The sequence below is a fragment of the Halichoeres trimaculatus genome, unplaced genomic scaffold (genome assembly GCF_033239565.1).
Source record: "Halichoeres trimaculatus isolate MK-OKI-2021-1 unplaced genomic scaffold, fHalTri1.1 fHalTri1_scaffold_19, whole genome shotgun sequence".
In the NCBI taxonomy this organism is placed as follows: Eukaryota; Metazoa; Chordata; class Actinopteri; order Labriformes; family Labridae; genus Halichoeres; species Halichoeres trimaculatus.
The window spans coordinates 9,352,091-9,378,588 of record NW_027437197.1 but is presented as its reverse complement, the minus strand read 5'-3'; the positions used below and the strand labels follow the sequence as shown (position 1 = coordinate 9,378,588).

General features: G+C 39.1%; 3 protein-coding genes across 3 annotated transcripts; all 3 read right to left on the bottom strand.

Annotated features, from left to right (window-relative positions):
- Window positions 1–1,354: 1,354 nt before the first annotated feature.
- Window positions 1,355–21,174, bottom strand: hibch (3-hydroxyisobutyryl-CoA hydrolase). The gene is made up of 14 exons (XM_074694171.1): window positions 20,985–21,174; window positions 20,691–20,733; window positions 20,057–20,188; window positions 19,706–19,790; window positions 19,430–19,510; window positions 19,218–19,270; window positions 13,208–13,286; window positions 9,552–9,697; window positions 4,935–5,021; window positions 4,787–4,845; window positions 4,178–4,259; window positions 3,438–3,557; window positions 3,056–3,089; window positions 1,355–2,891 (listed from the first exon to the last, which is right to left on the bottom strand). The coding sequence occupies exons 1-14, from the start codon at window positions 21,014–21,016 to the stop codon at window positions 2,776–2,778; spliced, it is 1,149 nt and encodes a 382-aa protein (XP_074550272.1). The 5' UTR covers window positions 21,017–21,174; the 3' UTR covers window positions 1,355–2,775.
- On the bottom strand, window positions 5,908–8,484 carry LOC141808734 (E3 SUMO-protein ligase ZBED1-like). The gene is made up of 2 exons (XM_074695425.1): window positions 7,552–8,484; window positions 5,908–7,031 (listed from the first exon to the last, which is right to left on the bottom strand). Exons 1-2 carry the CDS (start codon window positions 8,480–8,482, stop codon window positions 6,013–6,015), a joined length of 1,950 nt encoding a protein of 649 aa, XP_074551526.1. The 5' UTR covers window positions 8,483–8,484; the 3' UTR covers window positions 5,908–6,012.
- A 3,643-nt stretch (window positions 21,175–24,817) lies between the features above and the next one.
- Window positions 24,818–26,498, bottom strand: LOC141808795 (uncharacterized). The gene is made up of 2 exons (XM_074695508.1): window positions 25,916–26,498; window positions 24,818–25,008 (listed from the first exon to the last, which is right to left on the bottom strand). Exons 1-2 carry the CDS (start codon window positions 26,365–26,367, stop codon window positions 24,933–24,935), a joined length of 528 nt encoding a protein of 175 aa, XP_074551609.1. The 5' UTR covers window positions 26,368–26,498; the 3' UTR covers window positions 24,818–24,932.

The following is a 26,498-nucleotide window of genomic DNA, read 5'->3' as shown; positions in this document are numbered from 1 at the left end:
AATGCCTCTTTTCTTTCAAAAATCTGCATCTTTCACTTTACTTATCAAACACTGAGTGAGAAAAGAATTTTATTTTCAGTACAACAATTAACTGTTTATAAATCTGGATGATGTGCTCTATCTCATCCTATCTTAAACAAATGAAGCCAAAATGCTGTTGGAGTAGGTGCTGATATGTAATGCTGGTGATGACAAATTTTAGATCCATTAAGGCATGCATTATGCAAATTTATACAGACTCTAAGCCTTAATATAAAGAGGAAAGATGAGCGCCATAAGAAGAGCATGAGGAAAGAAATAAGCATTTTAACATGGGTGTTAATGAGGATTTCTTTGCTTTTGCATCAAGCCTCAAGTGGTCACTCGAGGTACTGCAGTTTTTTTTTGTTTTTTTTTTGCTTCTGAATTGTTTTTTTGTTTTTTTGACATGAGATATTTCCATTGGTGTAAATCTACTCTTTAAAGTAGATTATGTTTTAAGTATCTTGTCCAAAATAGAGTAGACCTCCACAATTCAATCTGAAACCTAAATTTAATTTTTAACATTGGCAACTCTTTAATGAAACAGCGATCAGTGCAGCAAGGTTGATACAAAAATGAGCTGAAGACTGAAAAGTAAACCATGAGTGGCTGGATTTACACTACATTTGTCAGCTGCCAAAAAGTGGGGTTTAGACTATGTGAAGTCAATTTGTTGATTTGTGAGTATTGTTCTGGCATATCACTGCAGAACGAAGTAACATGCAAAGTGTACATTCAGTCTGTTTGAGAACTGATAATGCCAATAAATCAGATTCATGCCTTCTTTCTCTGAAACTTTTACATGGATGAAATACACAAGCATCTCTTAACTTTCTCAGCTCAGACACCTTTTAGTACCAAGGACTCAATGTTTATTTAAAATACCTGTCAAACAAGCCAGATGTACTTCCTGCATCCTGTATGAGCGTGAATAAACAGCAGGTCAAAAGTTCAGCCTCACAAAACACAAATAGAGGGATCAAGAAAGACTGGGCACAGCTTGTTTGAGGAGTGTACAGTGGCTATTAAGCATAAGGGGTTTATATTTGACTCATGGAGACACACTCAGACTGAGCTTTCAGTTTTTATGACACTGTCTGTCTGCATACTTAGCTGCTGTGGATGTAGAAAGCTTCAAAGTGAGGAAGACTATGAAAGGCAGATGTGTATTATTCTTAATATGTTTATTAAGGCTGTGGACTTTTGAGATTTTCTACGAAACTTTTGCACAGTAAAGATGAGAAAATAAATTGATTTTGTTGTTTTAAACCAGAAAACATGCCAGTTACAAACAGCTGATTCGATCACTCCTGCATGAATCTAAAATAAAGGGTTTGTCCTTGACAACAGTTAGCCTTTCAGATAAGCATTTTCCATTTACAAAACACACAGCATCAGATATAAACTCTTTCAACTGTCTTTATTGCATTCTGTTCCAGGATCCATGTCCAACGGTTGTCTTACAAAAGAGTGCAGAGCATCTGTTCAGATAGGGGCTTGGTTCCTGTCATGGACTGTAAATAAGAAGTGGACACAGCCACAGTGATATCACCCTTTTCGCTGTGGACTTTGAAGTCTTGAAGCTATTTATGGATAAGAGAGTTGACCTGCAGACGACTGTGAGTCTTGCAAAGTTGCGGCACTGTGGTTCTGCTTTGTGCATACATTTTGGCAAGGTAAAAGAGTAATGTTACAGCTGATCTCATTGCCCTTAAGTCGTAGTAAACAAATACCAAGACTCCTTTATCTGTTCTTGACGGAAGATTTTGACAAGTAAATTAATCCATATACTCGTGTTAAAAATGTTAGTTTTGTTGTAAATTAACCCAAAAGCAGGGTATATTTATTATTAGTTAGCACATAGCAAGTGGAGGTGCCACCTGCTGGCTGTTTCAGATAATGCAGGTTTAAGGCACTTCTGTGGTGGCTTATTTTTTAAAAATCCAAGGGCTGCATCCACTTCTTACAGAGTCTTTGATCCTGAATGAAATGAGTAACCATGAAAAGAAGCTGATTTTAAGAACAACTTAAATACCAGATGATATACATTTTTAAAATGCCTTTCAAGTAAAGTAACAACATTCAGAGAAAATACATCTAATCTGCTATTTGTCTTGGGAGTGTTGAGCCGCTAAATGCAGATATTCTCTAAAGAAAACAACTGAAAGACAAGACAACAATATCTGTATTACAGTAAGTGGGCACTCTGCAGAAACACTGATGAAACTGATCCATGTCACATCAACAAACAGCCACAGGAAGGAGATGTAATAAAGCACTCAGCGGTGAGATCATTTTCTCCTCTGATGCACTTATGCTAATGCTGTGCAGCACATTTCTTGATTCTTCAGCAGAGGAGAGTGACCACTTTATGTGAAATAAAAATAAAACAGACTCCACTTCTGCTGCAGAGCAAGTTTACACAGCTCATTCCTCATGTGTGACACTCGGGGCATCTGCTGGCTACCTCTGCAGCTACTACTTTCTATTTCTGGCTGTGAACATGAATCAGAGCTCCTCGGCTCTGGAGGAGCAGCCTGGATTTTCCGGTAAAATGTCATTGCAGTATTAAATCACACCAAGTCAATCTTTAAAGACTATGACCTGTTTGAACTAATATAACAGTTTTTCTCCTATCCTCTGCAGCACAGCAGCTCTCATATGACTGACTGCAGAGGATTGTGGGAATAAGAGGCTTGATGAAGGCTCAGTGTGTAGTGTTTAAAGTGGAAAGCAGCTGCTTGATGACAGACATTAGAGGGTCAGGTCTTTGTCTCCCAGAGGGGAGAACCACTGGTCCACAGCCTGGTCTGACACCTCCTCCAGTGTTGATGGGTTCCACTTTGGGCTATGGTCTTTATCAACCAGCACTGCAAACATGTAGAGAGGAAAACTATTACTTTCTTCTCCTTAAAGAAAAGTTAGCATCAATATAACTTCCTTTTCTTTGTATTAAGCCATTTTTCAACTCTCTGTGCAACCCATTCAAACTACTGCCACATCACTGAGCGCCACACGCAAAGTAGATACTTACCAGCTCTCACGCCTTCATAGAAGTCAAAGCCTTTCTGCAAAAACAAAGGAAACAAATACAGAAATGACATCCTTGAAGCTGTACCTCTGAAACAGCTGATCTAGATGTTTAAAATGAGGGATCCTTATTTATTACAATCCAGACTATTTAAGCCACTGGATATCTAGCCTTAGTGGACTTAGTGTGTATACGAGCAACTCCTGAAGCAAGAAAAAAAATTCTGAGTAAAGAGAAACTTTCATGTTTTTTTAAATTTAAAATCTATAACTTTCAGAGCCACAACACAGAGAAAACTCAGAGATTTATCAATCAAGTCAAATATTATCAGAACATAATTGATAACTATGAGAATAAATTAAAGTTCATTTTCAGAAGTTAGTACCATGCAGGCCTGAGTCAGCCGATACTCCATCACCAACACATCCTGCAGGCTCAGATTTGCACCCGCTTGAATCTGCTTGTAGGTCATTTTCAGGGAAGAAGGAGACATCTTGGACATGGTCTAAAAGAAGAAAAGCATTTTTATATGAGATATTGAGCCTCCAAACACAAGGAAAATAACCATGTTTGGAAAATAATCAAATATAATCACAGAAAAGAAACAAAGCACAAGTGTCACTCCAGACTACAATGGCTTTAAATTTTTTATGAATGAGACAGGACATGGATTCAGCGGTGGAGTAGTTACTGAGGATATGGGTTTATGATAAATATTTGATGTGTGGGGTGTCCCCCTTTGGCATCAGTTCAGTTTAAAAGCAAGCTGGAAAACTGAAGTGTTCTTTACAGCCACAAATCAACACCACAACGCCTTGAAAATCCCATTTGAAATGTTAAAAATCAAATATAAGACCTATTTTTTTTACCTTATGGAGGCTCACTAACAGTTAACTAGTTGTGCATCAGACTTTGGATTAAAAAATGAAGAGAAGCTGCTGACCAGAGTTTTTACAGGGGAGGTTTTGGTCCAACGAGTCACACATCTAAGACTAACCCCATTAAGTAATTAAACCAGGGTAAATACTTATTACTAACACAAACTGCTGAGGCTAAATAATGCCACAGCTCCATTCCAGCTCTGTTACTGGGATTTGTCTAATGGAGAATCAGTGAGCCGCATACCTCAGCTTGTTTTTTAGCGAACTCTGAGCCATCTGCCTTCAGGTTCTGCACGATGCCCTCCACACTGCTGGAGCTGAACAGCCTGAAAAGAAAGAAACACCAACAAGGACTCATAAACTCAGCAGCTAATATCTTTCTACTTTAAAATAAAAATGTATACATCTCAATTAAAATCAGAGACATTATTTTAAGAAGATGCTGTGCGTACAGGTCAAGAGAGTTTAATTTTATTTTTGTCAGTTAAACCCATGAAGAGACCAAAACAAACTATCTATCATTCATAAACTACCAAGTATCATCCATCTGTGAGCGCGGGATTTCTGGTTCCACAGAGCCTCATCACTGTCCAAGAACTATTAAAAGCTTCAATGAGCCCAACAGCTAAAAATAGTCCCAAAAAATGCAGTGGTTACTTCAATCTTGTTTTTATTCAGCAAGAACTTCAGAGCACCACTGTTTTAGAGAACTTGTGATAATTTAATGATGTGCATGTGTTAAGTGGGAAGATAATATTGGAATAATTCTCACATCCTCAGATGATCTTTACAACAACAAGTAATGAGGAGCTGTAAGGAGTGTGAGAAGAGACTGTAGAGTTTAAAGACATACCTGTTAATATCAGATATATGCTTCTCCAAGACAAAAGGCTTCTCAGAATCCAAACTGCTCTGAAGACGGAGAGAAAAATCATCAGCACTTTCATTTTTTCAATGACTTTGGAAAGTTAACTTGAAGTGGATAGCTCACAGGTTGTTACCTGGGTCTGGTAGGAGTCGAGTACTTTGGAGACTTCTTCGTTAGAGGGTGACTTCAGGTCCACCAGCTCCTTCTCCAGATCTGGGATCTGTGGGACAAAAACAGGTGAACTGAGTTAAGCATGAGTAAGTTTGTTGTTGAATTAACCAGTCATTTTGCTCCTTTCACATTTTTGGTTAATGGCAGATTTTTCCAACTTCTGCAACTTTACTGCAGAGCACTTTGCAAATTCAGAAATATTTTTAAAAGTAACCCATGAATACATTGCTGTGTGCTTACTAGGGCTGGGCGATATGGGTCAAAAGTCATATCCCGATATATTTAGGCTTAATATCGGTATACGATATATATCCCGATATTTTTTTCTGCAAAGTGAGAGCAAATGTTCAGTCAAAGTCAAAGTCAAATATGACATGTCACAAGTAGTTTTATTGAAGCTGGCTACTTCAGTGAAAAGTGGCAAAATCAAATGAATAAATAATAAACAGGTTTCTTCACCTGGTTCATGAAAAAACGCTCAGTTGTTCAAATAATAAAATGTAAACATAAATACTGTGTAACAACAGGAGTACCTTTTTTGAAATAAAAGCTCTGTAAGGTGCACATTTAAATAAAAATATATCTTAAATAAAAATAGCCTATAAAATAAAATAGGCCAATCTTTTTCTGAAATAAATCTATTCATGAAAAAAGTAAGATAATTTTTTTTTAGTTTGATAACTATAAATTGCTCATTGAAATCAAATTACTGATTTTCTTCTCCTTTCCAACACCTTTACAGATGCAACCAAGGAACATTACAAAAGAACAAAATATGACAGCCCCTAGTAAGAGCAGCATTTATATATCAAGAAATAACAAAATTAAGTGCTCGGTTTAAGCAAAAAATGTAAACATCAGCTTGAGATTTACCTTTTCCTTTTTGTTAACTCATTTTCTTATCTGAACAGTCTCAACCAGTTGCACAAGAAACAGACTATCAACTCAATAAACATTTTCCCCCTGTTTTTCTATTTTGATAAACAGTAGTGCGGTCTTGAGGTAGACATCAGAAGACAGAGAAGCGTGTCCTCCTTCATTTAAAGATTTTGTGCGAGAAACACCAGCCTGTCAACCATATCCGGCTTCAGAGATGCTCTGTGGCAGGTCACGATATTGCCACTGCAGCTGAAAACCCTTTCGGAGGGTGAACTGGTTGCTGGAACCAAGAGATATTTTTTTGCCAGGTGGCTCAGAGCTGGAAAGACAACTTCATGATCCTTCCACCACTTGAGGGGATCAGTGTCACTCTCCACACTTGCTGACTGCAAGTAACTTGACAGTTCATTTTCAATAGCCTCCCTCAGGGTTGATGCTGTGGTGGTAGCTGTGCGCTGCTTGAAGAAGCTTGCCAGTGTCTTCTTAGCTTTTGGTGCAACTGCACCTTCTCCATCTGCAGGCTCAGGCACAGTGAGTAGGTAAGGTGGCTGACAGCTGCTCTGATCAGCCAGTAGCATCTCCACATCCAAGACAGCTCTGTGCTTCAATGCATCAACTTTTTCACTTGGGATGTAGGTGGCCCTGAACCGTGGATCCACAAATGAAGCCATCTCCAACAGGTCAGTAGTGGCTGGGTCAGAATACTTGCTGTTGAGGTACTCAAGAATGCTGGTCTTGATTGATTTGCAAAGCTCGCTGTCACCCTCTTCACATGCCAGGAGACTTTCGTTAAAAAGGTGCAGCACAGGTTTCACATATGATAGAGTGACGTACTCCTCACCTGACAAAGCATCGGTAAATTCCTGGAGAGGTTTCAGTACCTTTTGAACAGCTTCTAGGACCTCCAAGTCCTGCCAGCTAGGGACAAGGTGCCTGGTCTTTTTGTCACCAGACAGGACTTTGGCCAGTGCTGCTTCCTGCTCCAGGACTCTCTCTATCATCTGTTGCCTTGATCCCCAGCGTGTGGCAGATTCAGTTATGAGTTGGTGACTTGGCAGACCCAGCTGAATCTGAACTTCAGCAAGATGTCTCCTTTTCTTCCAGCTGTATGAAAAACAGCTCACAATTCTCTTGCACAGAGAAATGGCCCGGGTGACGCGCTTGTCACTCATGCCATGTCCTATAAGAATAATAAAAAACTATTAATCAAATGGGCTTATGTGAGAAATTTGACTCTGGTTTCACTTTAACACACTCATATAACTAAGTGCTTTCCAAAATCAAGCTTTAGAAATACTCCACATCATAATATATAATTATTTTGGTTCATAGTTTATTTTTTAATCAACACCAGTCCTAATCTTGTTGTTTTTCTTAGTATTTATACTATTTTTTAATGCTACTTCATATTATAACTCCACAAAAACTCCACAATGTTTGGGCCTATGTATTAACATAAGTTTCTAGTCATTTTGCAGTTTGCTCTTTCAATCCAGAGAAAAAAACTTAAGTCTATCATAATAGCTAAATCTGTTACCTTGATGAAATCAACAGGCTAACCAGCATTTTAAAGTCATAATTACCTCACCTTTACCAGCTGTAACATTAAAGTGGTAAACACAACAGTGTAACACTAATTCTTATCCAGTAGTTTTATAAATATGTATTATGAAATCTACCGTTCTGTGTTATGCACTCACCAATGGCCAAGTGTAGTCTGTGCCCGAAGCACTGCATCCTCAGCCACTCGTTCAGCTCGACCGCTTTAACAATATTGCTCCCGTTGTCGGTTGTTATAGCAACCAGATGCTTTTCTCTGAGCTTCCAGCTTGCAATAGCGTCCTGCAGGGCCTCAGCTATATGTTCACCGGTGTGATCCTGGGGAAAATAACTTGTTTGGAGACATGCTGTTTTCAGCTCCCAGTCTTTAATGAAGTGAACTGTGACGCTCATGTACGGCTCACACGTCCTGCTCGACCACATGTCGCTAGTCAATGCAAAATGGGTCACGTTAGCGAGCTGGTCAGCTAGGCTCTGCCTGACTTCAGTGTACATTTGTGGCAGCGCCTCTCGTGCGAAGTAGTTGCGGCTGGGAAGCTCATACCTCGGGTCCATAGTTTTCAGTAGCTTTTTGAATCCGACTTGTTCCACAGTTGCAACAGGGACCATATCTTTAGCGATGTGATAGGACACCGCTTTCGTTATAGCACACCACTTGTCACTTTTCTTTTCATAAGGCACACTGCGGGAAAATGAGGCTTGCAGTGGGCTTTGTTTCAGGGCGGGAGCTTTTTCGGTTTGAGGATGACTTGCGGCTGGGGCCTCTGTAGCGCGCAGCTTCACACACTCTTCGTACTGTAGTTTATGCCACTGTTTTAGGTGGTGAAAAAGATTTGTCGTGCTTCCACCCCTGGCTGCAACTTGTTTATTGCACTCTCTGCATATAATGTGATTTTGTTGCTCGTCTGACACTTTGAAACCGAACCACCTCCAAATTACTGAGCCACTGCTTTTTCTTTTACTGACCAACTCCTCCTTCGCGTATTCTGCAGCCGTTGTTGTTTGCTCCATGTTTGGTGAAGAGTGCCGAAGTGTTTCTGTCCCACCGAAGAGTTTCTGTCCCGCAGCCATTGTTGCTTCCTCCATGCTTACTGAAGAGTGCCGGAGTGTTTCTGCCCCTCCCCCTCCTGTACATGAAAGAGGAGGGGGCGGGGGCGAGGGTGCGGGTGCAGAGAGCTCTGGGTCTGCAGCGCATCAGAACAGAAATTTGAACTATATCGATATAAATGATATAGTCTAATTTCATATCACATTTAAAAATATATCGATATAATTTTAATATCGATATATCGCCCAGTCCTAGTGCTTACCAGTACAAATTTGAGATGTCTTTGCATGCACACTAACACATGAAATGCAAAACAGATATAATTTGTGTGTGACAAATATTTTTACTTATCAAAGTTTATCAGCTAGTTATTTGTTCAGCTTTATTTTTGACACAAAAGTTGTGCAAATAATCTAAATCCCTCCCACAGATCGTCCAAACAGTCAAGGTCTCAGTCTTACACAAATATTGACACCCACAGTTCTGACCGTACACCAACAGCATACAAACACACACACAACCTGCCTCTGGAACAGCCAGTGTGTGCTTAACACGAAGTGACTCAGCGTCCGGCTTTCCAGCAGGGCGTTGATCCTAACACCCCCACTGTGCTGCTGTCCTGAACACAACCCTGCTGTAGCACAGCACACACGCTTATGGAGTGACAAGTCAGATTTGAGCAGCACAAGCACAACACGGTAGCTCGCGACGGTTTTAACAACGGTACTGTTGTGCTATTGTATGCGTGAAGCGGGAAGCGGGGTGTGACGTCATCGTTTCCCCTGAAAACGCCGGCTAACTGTTTACACGGCAACGGTGTCGGCAGTTTTCAGAAAAATCCCAATCTGGTGGCCGTTTTCAACAGTTTGCGTTTTAGGTCGGCTAAAACGCCGTTTCCGTTTAAACGCGAGGCTGATTTTTGCGTTTCAACGGTTTCTACCTAAAACCGTTGTCGTGTAAACGGCCCCTAGGAGTCAGTATCAAGCACTGCACTGTCAAAAACCTGTCAGTATTTCATGCTTTTATTTAACAATCAGGATATTCAGAAAATTGATATTTGGTGATGTTGTATGTTTATATTATATTTCATACCTTTTTAGACTCGACAAAATGTGTAGCCACACCAGCTCTTAGCACGTCACGACCTCTGAGTCGGAAGCCCGTCAAGGCCAAAAACATTCCCAGCTTTCCTTGAAGCCTTGGCAGAAAATAGCCTCCTCCAACATCAGGGAAAAGCCCTGTAAAACAAAAAAAGAAAAAAAAAGAAAGAAAACACAAAACTGTCAGACGGGCTCTCTTTCAGTTACTGTCAACATGATCATCTGTCACTGTTAATCTCATCAGAACGCCCATCAGTAAATAACAAGAAATAAGATCAATGTAGCTTCATGGAGACATGACTCAGATATTTCATGGCTTCAAAAAATGGTGTTCTTAAATGTGGAAAATGACTAAGCTTGTTTTTTGTAATTATTTGTTCTGCTAATAATGTTTAATATCAGTGATTATCAATATGTGTATCCTGTTTCTGAAACATCAAAGCGGCAAAAAAAACAACAAAAAAAAAAACGTGTAGAGTTTAAACTAATCTGTCTATTTTGTTGTTTGAGCTCAAAAACCATCAAAAGCATCAGACAATGCAATAAGTAGGTATCTCTAAATATCCTCTAAATTATTTCCACCTCCCCCAGAGTCTGGTTCAGTGCAAAAGTTATTAGAAAAATTAATCCCTGGCACACGACAAAAAGCTAAACGTGCAGATTACCAAACTACTGATTATGAAATATTTCATCACAATCTGAGGCTGTAATCTGGCTGAATTGATTCAGTATTTTCAATAATGTTGGTCCAATTGGTTTCACGCACTGGTCACAGTTGTGGCCTGGACTGTGGGAAGAGGCTTCAGGGGAGGGGTGTAGTGCATGATGGGAGAGAGGAGGATTAGATGATGTGACCTGATTCACAGCTGAAAATGTAATATCATAAATGCAGCAGATTACGGCTGTTGTTCAGAGTGCCGGCAGAGCTGCTTTAAATCTGTTAATCCTGCTGCAGAGGGGTTAAACTCAACGTAAGAGGGTGAGAAGGATACAGGAGTGTTTCTTTGTGAGGAAGCAAGAGTGGGGTGTGTAGAGTTAGTATTAACCTTTTACTGCTGTACTCTTTAAAAATATATACTTTGGCTTTAGCCTTGATGCTAAACTTTCAAACTGGGTAAATATGCCTGTTTAAAGACAGGCAAGGACCATGTGAGGGATGATCTCAGAAAGACCCTTACATAACTGAAGATGGTATTATTATTTTTTTAAAACTCTTTCTTTAGAAAAAAAAAAAGGAGTTTTGGAAAATGAATCTTTCCAGCAGATTTTGTCTGCAAAGCTTGGGAGAAAAGTCAACACTATGTGTAGGACAGAGCTGTACAAGGACAACCAATGGACATGACTCGAAACAAACTGTTGGACCACTTCAAACATATTTCTGGTGCCCTGTAAACATATGAGGGTTAGGCACTTTATGTGACATAAATAAAACACAATCAACCAATCGGGTTTTAGTTTGCTTTTAGAGCGTCATGATGAATTGAGATTAGGGATGCACCAATCACAATTTCTGGCTGATCACCGATCACTTATCTCTAAATAGCCTGACCTGCTGTTAGCGATTTGGGCCGATACCGATTTTTATTTTATTTTATCCTATCTTATTTTATTGAAAATCATTGAATAATACATGTGAAACAATAAAATCTTTATGTTTTAACTTCAACAACCAATTAAGTGTCCTGATTTTTAGGTCTCAGAGCAAAAAGCAAAAGTGGCTGTCTGTCAGACCTTCCCGGAGGTATATAAGATTAGTTTCATATTTAAGGATGGGCAAATCACCAACCGACTGTTGGATCGATAGATTGATCGGTACATGTCACATTGAGATGCTTCAATACTTTCTGGCTCTTGAAACACAAAATAGGCAGCGGAAAAAACTTATTCTGCATAGTGAGTGTTGTCTCTGTAAAGTACAACACTTAGGAGGGACTTCTGAGAGGACTGGACCCCTTATTTAAGTATAAAATAAACAGAAATGTGTACACACAAAAAAATGATGTCCTGTTGGAAAAAGTGCGAAAATGCGAGAGTAAAAATATTGTGAAAAACACAACAGTCTCAAAGAGGCTTAGTGAAGATTTCCTTCCTTCTTTTTGAAGTGACAAGAGAGTTTTAAAGCTATCATAAAGTTCTAGCTTCATTTGTGAAAATAAATATTAGGACTGAACAGGATGTATTTAAAGGCTTCAGCACCTGCAAGTGTGAGATAACACCAGAGAACTGTGTGGATTAAAGGAAAACAAGCCTCAGACATGGAGTACACACCCTGAAAGAAGACAGGTTCTGTACATAAAGCTGTCGTAAATCCATTCCTCAGCATGATTGAATTAAACTCCTGTTCGTACGACTTCTTATTTCAGCTTCACCTTAGAGAGGAAGTAATTAAATGAGTCAGACTCCATCCAAAGTAACCTCAGCCTTTTCTTCCTGCTACACTCATCTCCTCTCTGTAAATGAAATAATGTCAGTACAATGAGAAATAGTGCTACTCAATGAGTTGAAAATTATCACTTTAATACAAGTTTCCCTGTAGAAAAAACGTGGTTGTATTTACTCATGATTACAGTATGGTGTTTGTTTTTTCATAGTCATGAGGAGTCTGAAAAATGTATCCAATAACTTTACAATGGTGCAGTTTAACAAGCTGCAAACTATCACAAATCTTTCCGGACACCTGCTTAACAGGAACCCATCAAACAAAAGAAAGCAGCAGCTGAGGATCCATCACAGTGTGTGATTGCTCCAAATACTCCAGGGTAAGCTTCATGTTTGTCAGCACTTGTTTGTGTGTCACATAGAGGATGACCGAGGTGTCACAAAAACTGTGAGTGACCAACACACTTCTCCATGATACTCTTCAAGAATTTCAGTTTCTCTTGACTTTATACCAAAAATAGGCATAAAATTCAAGTGATCAAATAGGATGCTGCGGGACCTAAATATTCAATGTCTTTTTGATAAAGCTAACCAAAGAAGACTTAAGGGTGAAAAAGTCATCTTATGACAAGTTTTGAAACAGCACCTTCAGTGACACGTAACAATGTATATCTAAGACATCTATTTTCGAGAGCTGTCTTAGATGCCTAATAAATCTTCCAGAATTAAACCCCAACAAGCTAGTTTATGCTGTAATCTCAGTTGTGATTCATTATCTGCTGGAGATTTGTTTCTAATCTCTTCAGCGCCTCAGGACAAGACCATCTGTCTGCAGGAGTCAATTAGCTAAAGAGCAAACTAGCTTAGTGAACATTTACACTCCAGGATCAGACAGAGAAAACAATAAGAAAAGACCTGGATTATTATTCCATGTGCAGGAAACCCTGCAGCTACTGAAAAAATACCACAGCTTGCGTTAATCGCATGTGTTGTTGCAGCTGCTCATCTACAACCCCAAGCAAGTTACAGCAAAAAAATTAATATTGTTCAAGGTAAAGGTTTTTTTTGTCATTAAGTTTGGAGCACACAACCTTTTTTTGTGCCTCATTCCTCAGCTGCTTCTGGTTTTTATGTTTTTAAAGCTTTATTAAAGGACAGGCTGTGCAAATAAGGCTATAAATAAATTCTTCATACCTGTTCCTGCAAAAATGAACATTCATCTGCTAAATAAATGTCAGCTCAGCAGCCGGGTCAGCAGGACACTCTTACCAATGGCAGTCTCTGGCATTGCAAACAGCGTCTTCTCAGTGGCCACTCGAAATTGTCCATGGACTGACAGACCGACACCCTGCAGGTGGAGGAGAGCAAAGTATGTGAAAAAAAATCAATAACTAGATGAAGAGAGGAGGGAACAGAGATCAAGGCTGGACAGAGACATAGCATAGAGAAGAAACAACAACAGAGCATCAATATCTGTCATCTGTACGGAGCGCTGGGAAAATAAAGAAAGTAAGCGTTTGTGTGTGTGTGTGTCTCCCAGCAGAGACAGAGGTTATGGCTAATTAGGTGTTTGTTAGAGGACATTTCCAGCCCAGTTAGGACTCCATGTATGAGCCTTATTCATTATTTGTTTATGAGGTTCCCACTGACATCCTAAAATAAAATTGGAAAAAGCAGACATAAAAAAACTCACTTTAATATCTTGTACATTCACACATGCATCTGCACGAAATAACAATATGCCCACATACATCTTGTCTGCCAGTTTGCTCACGTATTACACCAATAATTTAAGGATGCCTTTCAGCAGCTGTCCTTTATCCAAACAACAGAACACTATGTCATTCAGTCAAACAGACAATGACAAAATGCAGTACAAATCAATAAAAGTAATCAGTTTACTTGATATTTTGAAGACATACAATAAAAAAAAGTCACAACGGATGACACACAGAGTGGATACTGTACTCAGCTGAAGGTCAAAATATAACAAATGACGTCCTGCTCCTGAAGGGGAGGTGATAAAGTAACCACATGACTCCACTAACCTTGAGATTTCTAGAAGATTCCTTATTAATGAATTAATCATCCTCCCAGAGGGGGATATGTTATGATGGAGCTGGACTGTACCTCAGAGTGAGGTCGTTTACTGGTCAGGTCGGATAAAATCCAATATGTCAGAGAGTCACTGCTGCTGATTTACAGCAGAGGGAGGTCAGCAGGTAGCTCCCCCTGAGGGTTCACATGAACTACAGGCTGGGATTAAACTGATGATTTACTTCTGACCATGAGTTCACACATGGGGTTTATGCCAAGGAGACACAGTTAAGTCATGTAGACACTGTCAGTACAGCTGAATGTCAAACATGCCAGGAAACACTTCTCTCTCCACTGATTTGCTGAGTTTAGCTGAGAGCAGACACCATATAGAGGTTCAACTCCCAGCCTTGACCTTTGGGGCTAATTAAGATGAACAGAAATAGATCCGCAAATGCACATGCAAATCCATCTTGCTACCTATTCTTATTTATGCACAAACATTTTCAACTATCAAGATATATTTAGAGAGGTGGAAATGTAGTGGGTTTTAAGTCCTCAGGTAAACATCTTCAGTGGGACAGTGAAATCAGCCGCACTCCTAATCAACTCATAGCATAGATCCAAATATAATGAGTTGTGAAAATATTCATACCCCCTTCAGTGTCTACAAGAAGTAAGCGAATCAGTCCAAAAGCATTTCTTCCATGTCATGTTTTGTCCTGCTGTAAAAATTAGCTTTCTCACATAGGTATTTAGAACAAACCCCCAGTGGACACATGAAGAACTGCAGTTTATGCACATCTGCATTGGCTTCTTTTTTATATGCCAGAGGGTGCAGCTTACTAAAAATGTAGTAGCAAACACAACAGAAGTAAAGCTGCTTTCTTTAGCCAACCCAAGCTCTGTGTCTCGCACAGATGCACAGCACTGTCCTTCTGCAGGGTATTGCTGGCTGATAAATGAGCAGAGAGGATTAAAAATATCTGATCACTGGAGACTAAACAGACCTCTGCTCAGGGTGTAATTGCTCTTCTAAGAGCCAGATCCCAAACAAAGAGAAACAAAAGGGACAGATGGTGACTTGTGTCAGCTGAAGTTCACAATGACTGTGCTTTTTAAAGTTGTCTGTACTCAGACTCACAGCTAAGACAGGCTCTGGGTTTATTTCCTCATAAATCCAGGTGACTTTGTATAAAGGAAGTATGAGATCATAGATGTTAATAAAAGTAGATCTGTTAAAGGTTTTACAATACTGATTCAGTGTAGAACATATGTGTAAAATTATAGAGTTTAAGTTTCAAACTTTGATAAAAATACCAATTTAATCTGTACTTTGGGTAAGAATTAAGTTAGTCATTACAGGATGTATATGTCATACAAGAGTGAATGCATTAATTAGGCTACAAGAAAAAAAAAAACTTGGTTTGTCTTCAGATATTTTCTACCTCTTACTTAAATGTTAAAATTTATTTTTAAAAGGCCTCTTTATGTTATTATTTTAAATTCACAACATATAAATCTCATTTTTATAGCCCTCTTTAAAAATTACAGATCCATCGCTCTGTTGATAAATAAATTGAGCTGATTCTACACAAATCCTACATGTCTGTTTACACTCGATAAGAGGGTAATGCTAAAAAAAAAACACATTTAACAAGTTAATCTAATATTTCTGGTGGAATTTTAAATCTAATTTCCTGTCACCCTGAGGCTGTCACGAGTTTAACATCTGCTGATCAAGTAAAGAGGCTAGTTTAGTGAGTCCAGAGACCACAGAAAGTCCAGACCTGTTTGTTAAAGTCGCAGGAGGGGTCCAGACCTTGTTAGACCAGGATGGACCACTGATTAATGCTTGATGTAAAAGAAAGAAGTTAAAGGTCATAAATTAATGCTTTAAATGAATCATTGTAAAGGGTCAATGTGGTTAGATATAGTTTTAGACTTATCAGTTCATAATATATTCTACAAAAGAATAAAGGAAAGAGAGGAAAAAGAATTACGTTTTTTTCCTGTTGTGAGGACTGATTTCAAACAACCCGTTTTCACTGGAGAAGTAGTGGAACATTGTTACATGATGCCACTAGGCACCATATAAGATCATGTCTCCCTGTCCTGATGTAAACATTAGAAGTGGGAAAAGCACACAAGGGAACATTGTTTATAGCTAATGACTGCAAACAGAACAAGACACTAAATTTAGAACCAGGCTGGGAAAGTTTACTCTGGCTAAAGCTCTGATACCAACCAAATATTTATGGAACAGGTGAGGGAAAATACATTTAACTGATTAACATCTCTCTCAAACCCAGTACTGGTGTTGGGAGAGGGGTATTTGTCTTCAATTCTGATGAACAAGATGAGATGAAGATGCAAATAAACTTGAACATTAAAATTGGCATCAAAACTTTTCTACAAATTAAAAGTATAGAAGTTCTCATCTTTAGATGCTGTAGTAGACATTTAAGTTGGCCTGAAAAGACACAGGTGACAGTTTGTAGTCAAAAACACAGGGGAAGTGACATCTATCCACATCACTCCTCTACAAAGTATTCACTTTCTTAACAAGCTCTGCTCAAAACCTGGAAGATGAGAAGCAGAAAACAGATCAAAGTCTGCGCTGAGGTCTGTTTGGCTCTCACTCCCTCGTCTTGCACTTAAGACGATTTGGACATTCACAAATAGAAGCTCTGTTCTCAGGGAGGAAGGAGGTTACAGACACTCAGCTGCAAATTAATAATCAGCTATCAAACAACAACTAACATCACTAATACTTAAAAAACTCCTGAAAGTGTTTTAGGGAAACATAAACTCTGTTAGTTTTCGTCTCAGGGTGATTTTCAGATTGGGGATATGATGACAGTTATCAGGCACAGATGTGAAAGCAGCCTAAGGAGCTACTGGACCCAAGCATCTTAAAGGAAATGTTCAGTTTCATGTGAATTTATCTCACTAGAGAGCTGATGAGCTCTATTTGTGACTAGGACTATTATTTAGCTGCATAAATGCATCTGATGCAAAGGGAAGATCTAAATAAAGATGAAATGAAAAAGTCAAAATGGTCTACATTATTCTCAGTAATCCCACCTGAATATTGTGCATGAGTGGGAAACAATGAGCACACTTATAAATGATAAGTACCTCATATGGCCCCACTTCCAAAACCTGAACCACCTTAAAGAGGAAACATCACATGCCGAAAAGAGAGAAAGAAACATTCAAGCACAGCAGATGATGTTTAAAAATACCTCAACTTTTAGGACCTTAATTCCAGGGATTTCAAACTGTAGGAGTGATGAATGATGTGCGTGACATGAGCCGAGTATGCCTTCTCTGACCTGCTAATGACTCGCCTTCACTCCCTGATGGTTTGTTATCACTAACGCAAGAATGCTGCTCCGACGTGGGAGTTCTGCCCCGAGCTTAGAGCAGATCTGGGAACAGGGACTCGGGTCGCTCTCGGACTATTCCATATATAGAACGAATCTGTTTTCAACCACTTCACATTAAACAGCCATCACCCACAGGGTGGCTTACGTCAACACTGGCTCCTTCTCTCTAGGCTCACACAACAAATAAATGTGGTGCACTTCAAACACTCAATTTCCACAGCAGTGAATCCATGAAAGAGATAAAAGGTGTTTGATCGGCAGAACGGATAATTTGAGAAATATCACTGCTTTTTCAGCTTCCCTCAGGAATGATGAACAGGACTGACTCGTAACACGCCATATGGTGCAACATAAACCAGAGCTGAGCTGTTCCTCGCATTCATTACAACATGTCACACCACATTGTTTTACAGTTTTTGATCTGACAAATAAATTACCGCCTCTGTCTCTATTTGAGAGGAGAAGCAGTGAGTGAGGATTGGGATTGTTATCATGGCTGTCCAAACAGAGAAATACAAGCAAACAAAAAGATTTTTTTCTATTTAACAGCTTCCAGCAGTCAAACCCTCATGAATTTCTGAGTGTGAGATGTTGGCTGCAGTGAAAATGTTGTCGAAGTAAGTAACACATATGCCTTTGGGTTATGAGCTTCTGCCAACCAGTCAAGTTGGTGGAAACCAGGGCATGCCCTTTTCCGAACAGATCATAAACCTGAAATCACATTTTTCATTTACAGTTTACAATTAGCACAAATAAATTTGATTTAACTTTGGTAGCTTTACCACTCTGCTGTTTGTCTCTGGTGTGTTTGAGTTGGAAAAAAAAAAAAAAAAAAGAACAGAGGGACAGTCCTTGTAAGTGTTCAAATGTCCGGACCAAATATATAATCCTCCTAAAATACACAGTTGTAGCTATGACGGTTTACAACTCTCATAAGATGTGCATATACATGCGTACATTTAGAAGCCAGGCCCTATCTACAAAGCAGTTTTTTGTGCGGTGCCAATGCGAAGCTGTTTCAGATGTTATGGTCTCCTTCATATAAGCCTTGGGACACAATAACATAGTTACAGCCCTTTGGTGAGAATTCTCAACACCAGCTGCCAAACTATTATACTATAACTATTATACAAAACAAAAACACAAAAGATCTTCAAAAACAAAAAAAAAGTATCAAACCATCTCTCTGCAAAAAAGTCCATAAAAGACTGCTTATCAAAAAAAGATACATCAGCAGAAGTAATAGCATACTGATGTTAAGGGTTTTCATGGTTTTATGCTGAGGTTTCATGCTGTACACAAGGGCTTGTTTGGTTTTCACACATCTGTGCACCGCAGGGACACTGACACACACAGGCTCTCATAAAAACACTCACACAGAGATATGATGAGTAATGACCCTAGTTGTCGTGGAAGGCTGTGAGAGACCTGGGAGTTGAATAAAAATCAAGGTCATGGGACCACAAACACATTGACCTTAGACTCCAAAATAATTATCAGTAAAATCTGACAGTAATTTTGGCAGTGTAAATGTATCACTAACCTTTATTACCAATGCTATTTCAGATTAATAAACTTAACTGTCTTATTATAGCTCATGCTTACTATTAAGAAAATAATGAGATTGAATAAAACCATATTTTAGAGAGCAACGTTGCTTTGTCACTCTTTATTTCAACCAATCAGAGGCCACCTTATCAAAAGCAGGAAGTAACAACTTGACACAAGTCACTACTGACACCTACAGGCCAATGTGAGCATTACAACAGACATCATCCAAATGAGAAAAAAAACAGAATCCATACAAAACCTCTTTTATGTAAGAAATACAATAAATCAAAAGTACTCACTCCTCCCATTGTGATTCCATCAATAAGAGCGATGTATGGTTTCTTGAATGTTCCTTAACAACAAAATAAAACATGTAAAAGTGAAAAAACTGACTTGAAATAAACAAACCAATACAGTAAAACCTTTACATGTATGGCAAGGATCAAAGTTAATATTTTCCATGGATAACAAATATTGTGACTTTAACATGTGTAACTGTGAACAAACTCACCTATAGCGTTATTCAGAATATACTCCTCACGGAAAAAGTCTTCTGCAAGACTGTCCCCAACTTTCCCTGCCTCTGTGACCGCTGAGAAAAAAAAGGAATACATTAATGATTTAGCATAGAGTTTAAATTTTAGTCAAAGAGGAAAAACCATGACAGGTTAACCATACAAGAGTCTGAACCCAGACATGAAATACAGAAATAAGTACCTGCCTCAGAAATCCTTATCTATTGCCCACATGATTGACAAATGTAAAAAATACCAATTTAGCTGCTTACCTCTGATGTCTCCACCAGCACAGAAAGCTTTCCCTCCTGCTCCTTTGATAATCACAATGTCAGTGTCACTGCTACTTTCCCATTTCTAGAATCAGAAACATAAGAAATTACATAAAAACGTTGTTCAATTTTAAGTAAAACCAAAAATTAAGTCAATCAATGGACAATTTTATTACAATCAAGTTTTAATTCTAGGTTAAAACAACATCAAGACCATGGGAAATTAACAGTAACTGATGTAACAGCCAGTGACACTCAGTGAACAGGCTGCTGTAATAAATGACCCATGACACACTTATGGGCTTGACATTTGCCCCTTTTAGAGTTTGCATTAACAGACTGAGCACAAACCTTAAGCTGAGGGTAAATCTGTCGGATCATGGACATGTTGAGGGCGTTTAGGACTTTGGGTCTGTTTATGGTGATCACACCTGCATTCCCCACTTTCTCCAGGAGAACCTCTGGTTCCACCTGACTGGACATCTGAACATAAGCAGAAACAACAGGTCAAATCTGTACAAGTCTTCACAAGTTCAACTGAAATTGCTGGTCATTTTTTTTAAACATGATATAAAATTTAATTTGCTGTTGTTCACCTGGGCCTGCATACTTTTCCACCGTTGTCTTTACAATACGAGGGTGCAAAGGCAACAGCTAACTATGCATCATCCCTTTGTTCATTACTTTAGAGAGTTTCTGTGTTTATATGATGTGTGTCCACACCAAGTCTACAACAGGAAAACCATACTGCACTAAATTCAGACCTGATATTTTATTGCAGAGGCCAGCATTCTTAAAACTATAACTTTTTGATTAATAACACAAACATACTATACGATTCAGCAACACTTTTGTCATTTCAAGTAGGCTGTTTTGAAGCACCCTTTTTCAAGAATATAATACATACATGGTTAAAACACTTTGACCAGCGTTTTCTATTAGAGAAAAATCTAAAGTCACATGGGTACAAGAAGGTTTTGCTCACCATGTGGCCCCGTATACGCTGTAATCTGCAAAGGGACCTTAGTCTGCAAAGAAAGCAGGGAAAGGTGGTTGTCAACATACCTGTACAAGCTCATCAGAGAACCTGACATCGAGGTAAACCTCACATTACGCTGAAAGGATTGATCTTTAAGTGTATACTTTTGTATCACATCAGACATCCAAATAACTTACTGCCACCTGATATCAGTTTTTCTGACATTGATAAAAAGAACTACAAAATATCAGCAAACGTCATTGAACACGTTTACCAGCAGAACCGCCACGTGCATCATACCTGTAGGCCGAAGTTAAAACAGTCAGAGACATAGTTATTATTCAAAAAAAGGTTGTCAGAGGAGAGGCTGTGACTCTCAGGTGAAGCTTGCTGCTCTCCTTCCCGTTGTAGTTTCTGCGGCTACTTCCTGAAAGCGGAGCCCCACGAGTCCTGATTGGTCGACACGCGGACGTAACGTGGGGCGTACGCACCAACGAGGGAGCTGCACCCTGAGCTCAGTTTTGTACGCTGCCGCCTACTGGGGACTTTTATTACAAGATGAAAAGCAAAAATGTATATGTAAGTCAAAGAATGTCAACAATACTTCGTTACATTATCTTGCAATGACGTTTTCCTACTTGTTTTCCAATTCGTGCTTCTGCTAGACCCACTGAAAACATCATTGTTGTCTGTTAATCAGATACTCTCATTTGACATACTTGAAACCAGAGTTTTCATTGCAAAGTACTCAGCAGCCTCTAAGCTATGAGGCAGTGCCCTCCAGTGGCAGGCCACAATGAAAAATAATACATGAATTTGACTGAAGATAACAGTAAGCTCAGTCTTGAGATAAGAAAATATACTATTCACAAAAAAAATTCTGGTGGTTCTTTTCCAGAACTTTTATTCCTTACCCATACTTACTTATGTGAATGCATGGATTTTCTATTTGAGCATTACTATTATTTGCATTAATTTTGCACATAAAACTCTTCAAAGGCGAGTCACTTCTAAAGTCTTAACTGGATATCAACAGGAATTCCTGTTTTATTACACAAGCCTTGAAAACAAGATTACGGAGCCAGCATCAGTTCCAAGTTATATTGTTATGACTGAGGTGTGGGTCATGTTTTATACAGTCTATGGTCATAGTCCAAATGAACTGGGAAAAGGCAAATACAGAGCACACCTTAGTTTTATTAGAGAGTTACAGAGAATTGTGTGATGAGGCATGAACACAAAACACAAACAAAGTCAGTCATAGATACAAATCGGTCTACAGTCTGTCTTAAGCATTGGAACAAGGAGGTTTTAGGACAAGCCCTTCCTATGGGCACACAATTTGGAAATGCAGGGTTTGAAACAGAGATGTTTTTTAAAAGAGTCATTTCAGGAATCTTCATCTTCATCTAGTCCGAGTCACTGCTGCTGCAGGAGCTGCTGGAGGACTACAAATAAGACAAAAAACAACAAAGATATTAATGATACTGAGCATTTGAAATCACATCACCAGCAAATGTGCATCAATCTTGGTTCTTCATTTTCATTTTTCTTTGGACAGAAGTGCACTACTATGACTTTTTAAATTAAATATTCTTTGTATTATTTTTGTTTCATTCCTTTTTTCTGAGGTAGATAAGACGAAAAAAGTCATCATCATATCAGAGAAATCAGCTTAATCTTACCCCGTGACATTTCTTTCCTTTCTTGTGACATTTGCCATGTTTGTGACCATCCTTATGCTTATGCTTGTGTTTTTTCTTGTCCCCATGTCCATGTCCATGTCCATGTCCGTGTCCATGTCCATGTCCATGTCCCTGTCCTTGGCACTGTCCATGCCCATGTCCATGCTCTGGTCCATGACCGTGGCCGTGACTATGCCCATGTACCTGGCCTTGACCTGGGCAGCAACCAGGTCCGTGTCCATGTTGGCCTCCGTGTGGAGCATGGGGCTGAGGAGGGTAGACGGGTGGAGGAGCAGTGCCTGGAGGATACTGGGGATATCCCCCTTGCTGGTTTGGGTAACCAGGGTACTGGTTTCCTAAAGACAAGAAGAATAGAGAATTAGGTCATGAATCCAAAAAAAAATAAAGAAAATTACCATTGTTTCATTTGACAGTGGTTGTGCTATTTACCTTGGTTGTGCCCGTACATTTTAATACTTCCAGATGAAACAACAGATACTGAAACACAGAGGAAACACCTTGAATAAATTAACATACGGGTACAAACATTCCTTGTGTAAAACTACAGTGCGTTTCAGATCCTCAGCAGAGTTTTGGAGGAGTACTTACTGTGAGCTGGAGAGCAGTTCAACTGGCCCAGCGGTCACCTGCTGCTTGCTTTTATCTTCAGACCACCTCACATGATTTGGGCAGAGTCTTAACTCCCCCTCAGAACATTTCTGCCTTGTGACATAAATGGGTGTGTGTTTGTGTTATCTTTAACATTTAGTCAATATGAGCAATAAACACAGAGAGATATGAGCGCACACACACCCTTTTACAATTGTTTTGAAATTCTGTTGAAAAATCTGTCCCTTTTTCTCACAGTCAGAGATTTTTTTAAGAAAAAAAATAACACTTGCAGTTGTACATTTGGATCTTTCAGCCTTTTTTTTTTTAACGTTGGCCACTTAACTCCCCCATCACACTGTGCTGAATATCCAAAACATTTTAAACCTTGGCTTTGAATACATTGTACCTTCATTCGATAACTATTTGAACGGTTGACAACATGTTTGCTACTGTTTGTAAATGATTTTATAAACAGCATCTTCTTGTTTAAGAAATGAACTCTTTTTTTTTTTTTTTTTTTTTCGCTACTCATCTGTGCAGGTGGAAAATCGCACGTTATCTTTAATGTATATATGCAGCAACACAAGGTAAAATACAGATTTACCAAATCTTCAGTCCTAGGTTTTAAAGACTTTCTGTTCATATCAATATTTAACACTTCAGGAATGTTTAATATCTAAATGACAGAAGACAACATGACATCATGACTTCCCTGTTAAGACTTGTTCTGGCTGATGATAGGAGTGGTCACAAATATGCTTTTAAAACAATCTTACAAGTAGAGCTGTTGGGAAAACAGTTCATTATGAGTTGACCTCTGTTGCAGCAAAACTGAAAGTTTGGCATTCTGAGATTTTTTTTTTGTAGCTTCACATTGAAGAAAAAACAACAGGAGTCTCTTTTGCATAAGCCATAGTCTGTTTACACAATGCTGCTTTGAAGTGGAACTATACTAACTGAGTTATTATGAAGTACTTCAGTCATCTGATCTAAAATCATACCAGTTGTTCAATAATTCTTAACCAACTAAACCAACCACCCAACAGCAAGCCAACTTTCAATGATTTAACTACCCAACCATCCCACCAACCCATCGACCCATCAACCTACCAAATAATCAGCCGGCCAACCAGTCAGTTGCAGTACTAGACAAACATTGAAAATAAATGTTTTATTTCTAACATGACATTTATAATCTGTATCACTTTTTTTTTTTTTTTACTTTTTATCCAGGTTTTATATAGTTTTTGTTTTGCATGCACTTAGATGACTTTGCAGTACCTCCAGCTAAAACTCCTGCAAACATGCACCAGGCTACTAAGCCTCAGTGTAATGTACAAAATAGCAGAACAGCTTTACTTTGTTCTGATCATAATTCCCCTTATTTGTGCACAAAAAGATTACGTGGGGTTAGCACAGGCCAATAAAAGTGGCATGAAGTTAGATTTAAAGCTGAGCATGTGTTTGATTATGCACGTGATTGAACTGAATGTGCAGGTGAGCTGCTGGGTGTGTGCAAAAACTGGAAAAAAAAACTCCTGAACAAAGGTCCTCATTCATAACTCTGTAGATAAACATTGATACACACAAATAGGTAACACCCACACAATTACATTAATCAAATGAAACACAAAAAAAACAATAAACTGTCAAATAAATATCTGATTGAGATACTGGAACCAGTTTGTGATGTTCTCATAAAGTGAACATTTATGATCATAAAAAACAACACCAATGCAATCCCTTACATTTTTTCCTGTTTTATTGTCTTAAAACTTTTCACAAGGATGTTAAGTTTTTTACAGCTTAAATTGACAATAAAAAATAATGTGGCCTTTTATAACCCTGTATTTGTAAAAGAAAGCAAACAACAAACACAAACAACATAAAATTCACGTGGTTATTGAACTGATTATTTTGATGACATTGAAGCAGGATGAAGGTTTCCAGGTCAAAACACGCTGTTTGTCCTCCAATCAAGAAGTCCTCTTCTAGTCCGAGTCACTGCTGCAGGAGCTGCTGGAGGACTGCAGAGAGAAAAAACATCAGTGTTTAAATTGACACATATTTAAATTTGAGAAATAAATACAATATTTCTGATTTACACAGCAGGTTCTTGCATTAGTGTGATTTTTTTGTGAAGTTAACATCAAACTGGGGTTGAGGTTTTATTCAAAAGGTAGCACATTTGTCAAGTCTATGATTTCATTTGTTTTCACCAGAGAAAAAACTCTAACAGCATCAGTAGTAAATGTAGTAGCTACTTTTAATATTATTTAATCAGAATGAAGTATTCACACCATCTGGGAATGCCAGATAATAAAACAGTCTAATATACTGTGATGAAATTGGATGTTAAGAGAGGACGTAAACTGTATTGAATTTAGCAAGAAGTATCACATGGTGCATTTTTACCAAGCCAGTAAACTTGCTTGTATTTTCCTAACCTCACCTAACCCTTCTCTTAATAGGTCAGCTGAAGGGAGAAAGCTGGAAAATTGAAGTTGCATCAGCTTCATATAAGCATGACATCATAACAGTGTGAAAGAATAGCCGCCCATTAATCATGTAAAGAGGTAGAATGTGACTTGGTGTGTAAATAAAAGGCCAGTGTATAAAGCAGGGGTAACACAGCTTTGTAAACTGGAATGTGAGCAAACATAATAAATCAAAAGTGACAAGAGGTATTAAGTGTTGGATTGATAAATAAAAAGTGGATTACAGCACAATTAGTCTCTGTGGACAAAACCTTGGGTCATATTTCTTTGTGGATGTTGTGTTTTAACTCAGCATGAAATGAAAAGGTCACGGGGTCCTTGATGATACAATGGTGTTTAAGTTTTGGCAGGGGGAGGTTAGAGAGTTTTAAAAGATGTGGTCAAACTCAACATCATCATTCACAATTCTATAATAAATAGATGAGTAAAAACTTACCCCGTGACACTTCTTGCCTCTCTTGTGGCAGTGACCATGCATGTGACCATGCTTGTGCCTGTGCCTGTGTCCATGTCCATGCCCATGCCCATGATGTCCACCATGACCGTGGCCATGACCATGTCCATGCCCATGTCCATGATGTCCACCACGCCCATGTCCATGACCACGTCCACGATGGCCATGCCCATGCCCGTGCCCATGATGGCCGTGACCATGCCCGTGGCCATGATGGCCGTGGCCATGCCCATGCCCATGCCCATGATCATATCCACAGTCAGAATCAGAGTCAGAATGAGAATCGTAACCAAAACCATGATCGTGCCCATGGCTGTGACCATAATGATCATGACCGTGACCATGACCATGTCCGCCACCATAACCAGGCCCTGGTCCATGCCCATGTCCTCCATAAGGGGGGTAAGGCTGAGGAGCACAGGGCTGAGGAGCATAGGGCTGAGGAGCACAGGGCTGAGGAGGGCATGGCTGGGGTGGGCATGGCTGAGGTGGGCATGGCTGGGATGGAAAAGGCCGGGATGGAAATTGTTGGTATCCCTGCTGAGGATTACAGCCGGGAGGAAAC

Excerpts from the sequence above, each read along its gene's own strand:
- LOC141808734 (XM_074695425.1), bottom strand. The coding sequence starts at position 8,482 with ATGGCTGCGGGACAGAAACTCTTCGGTGGGACAGAAACACTTCGGCAC. Across the intron at positions 7,032-7,551 it reads CAGACTACACTTGGCCATTG|GACATGGCATGAGTGACAAG; the intron begins GTGAGTGCATAA and ends TTATTCTTATAG.
- hibch (XM_074694171.1), bottom strand. The coding sequence starts at position 21,016 with ATGTCTCTGACTGTTTTAACTTCGGCCTACAG. Across the intron at positions 19,511-19,705 it reads TGCTGGTGGAGACATCAGAG|CGGTCACAGAGGCAGGGAAA; the intron begins GTAAGCAGCTAA and ends TTTTTTTCTCAG. Across the intron at positions 3,090-3,437 it reads GGCTGACTCAGGCCTGCATG|AAAGGCTTTGACTTCTATGA; the intron begins GTACTAACTTCT and ends TTGTTTTTGCAG.
- LOC141808795 (XM_074695508.1), bottom strand. The coding sequence starts at position 26,367 with ATGCTCCTCAGCCCTGTGCTCCTCAGCCTTACCCCCCTTATGGAGGAC. Across the intron at positions 25,009-25,915 it reads GAGGCAAGAAGTGTCACGGG|TCCTCCAGCAGCTCCTGCAG; the intron begins GTAAGTTTTTAC and ends TTCTCTCTGCAG.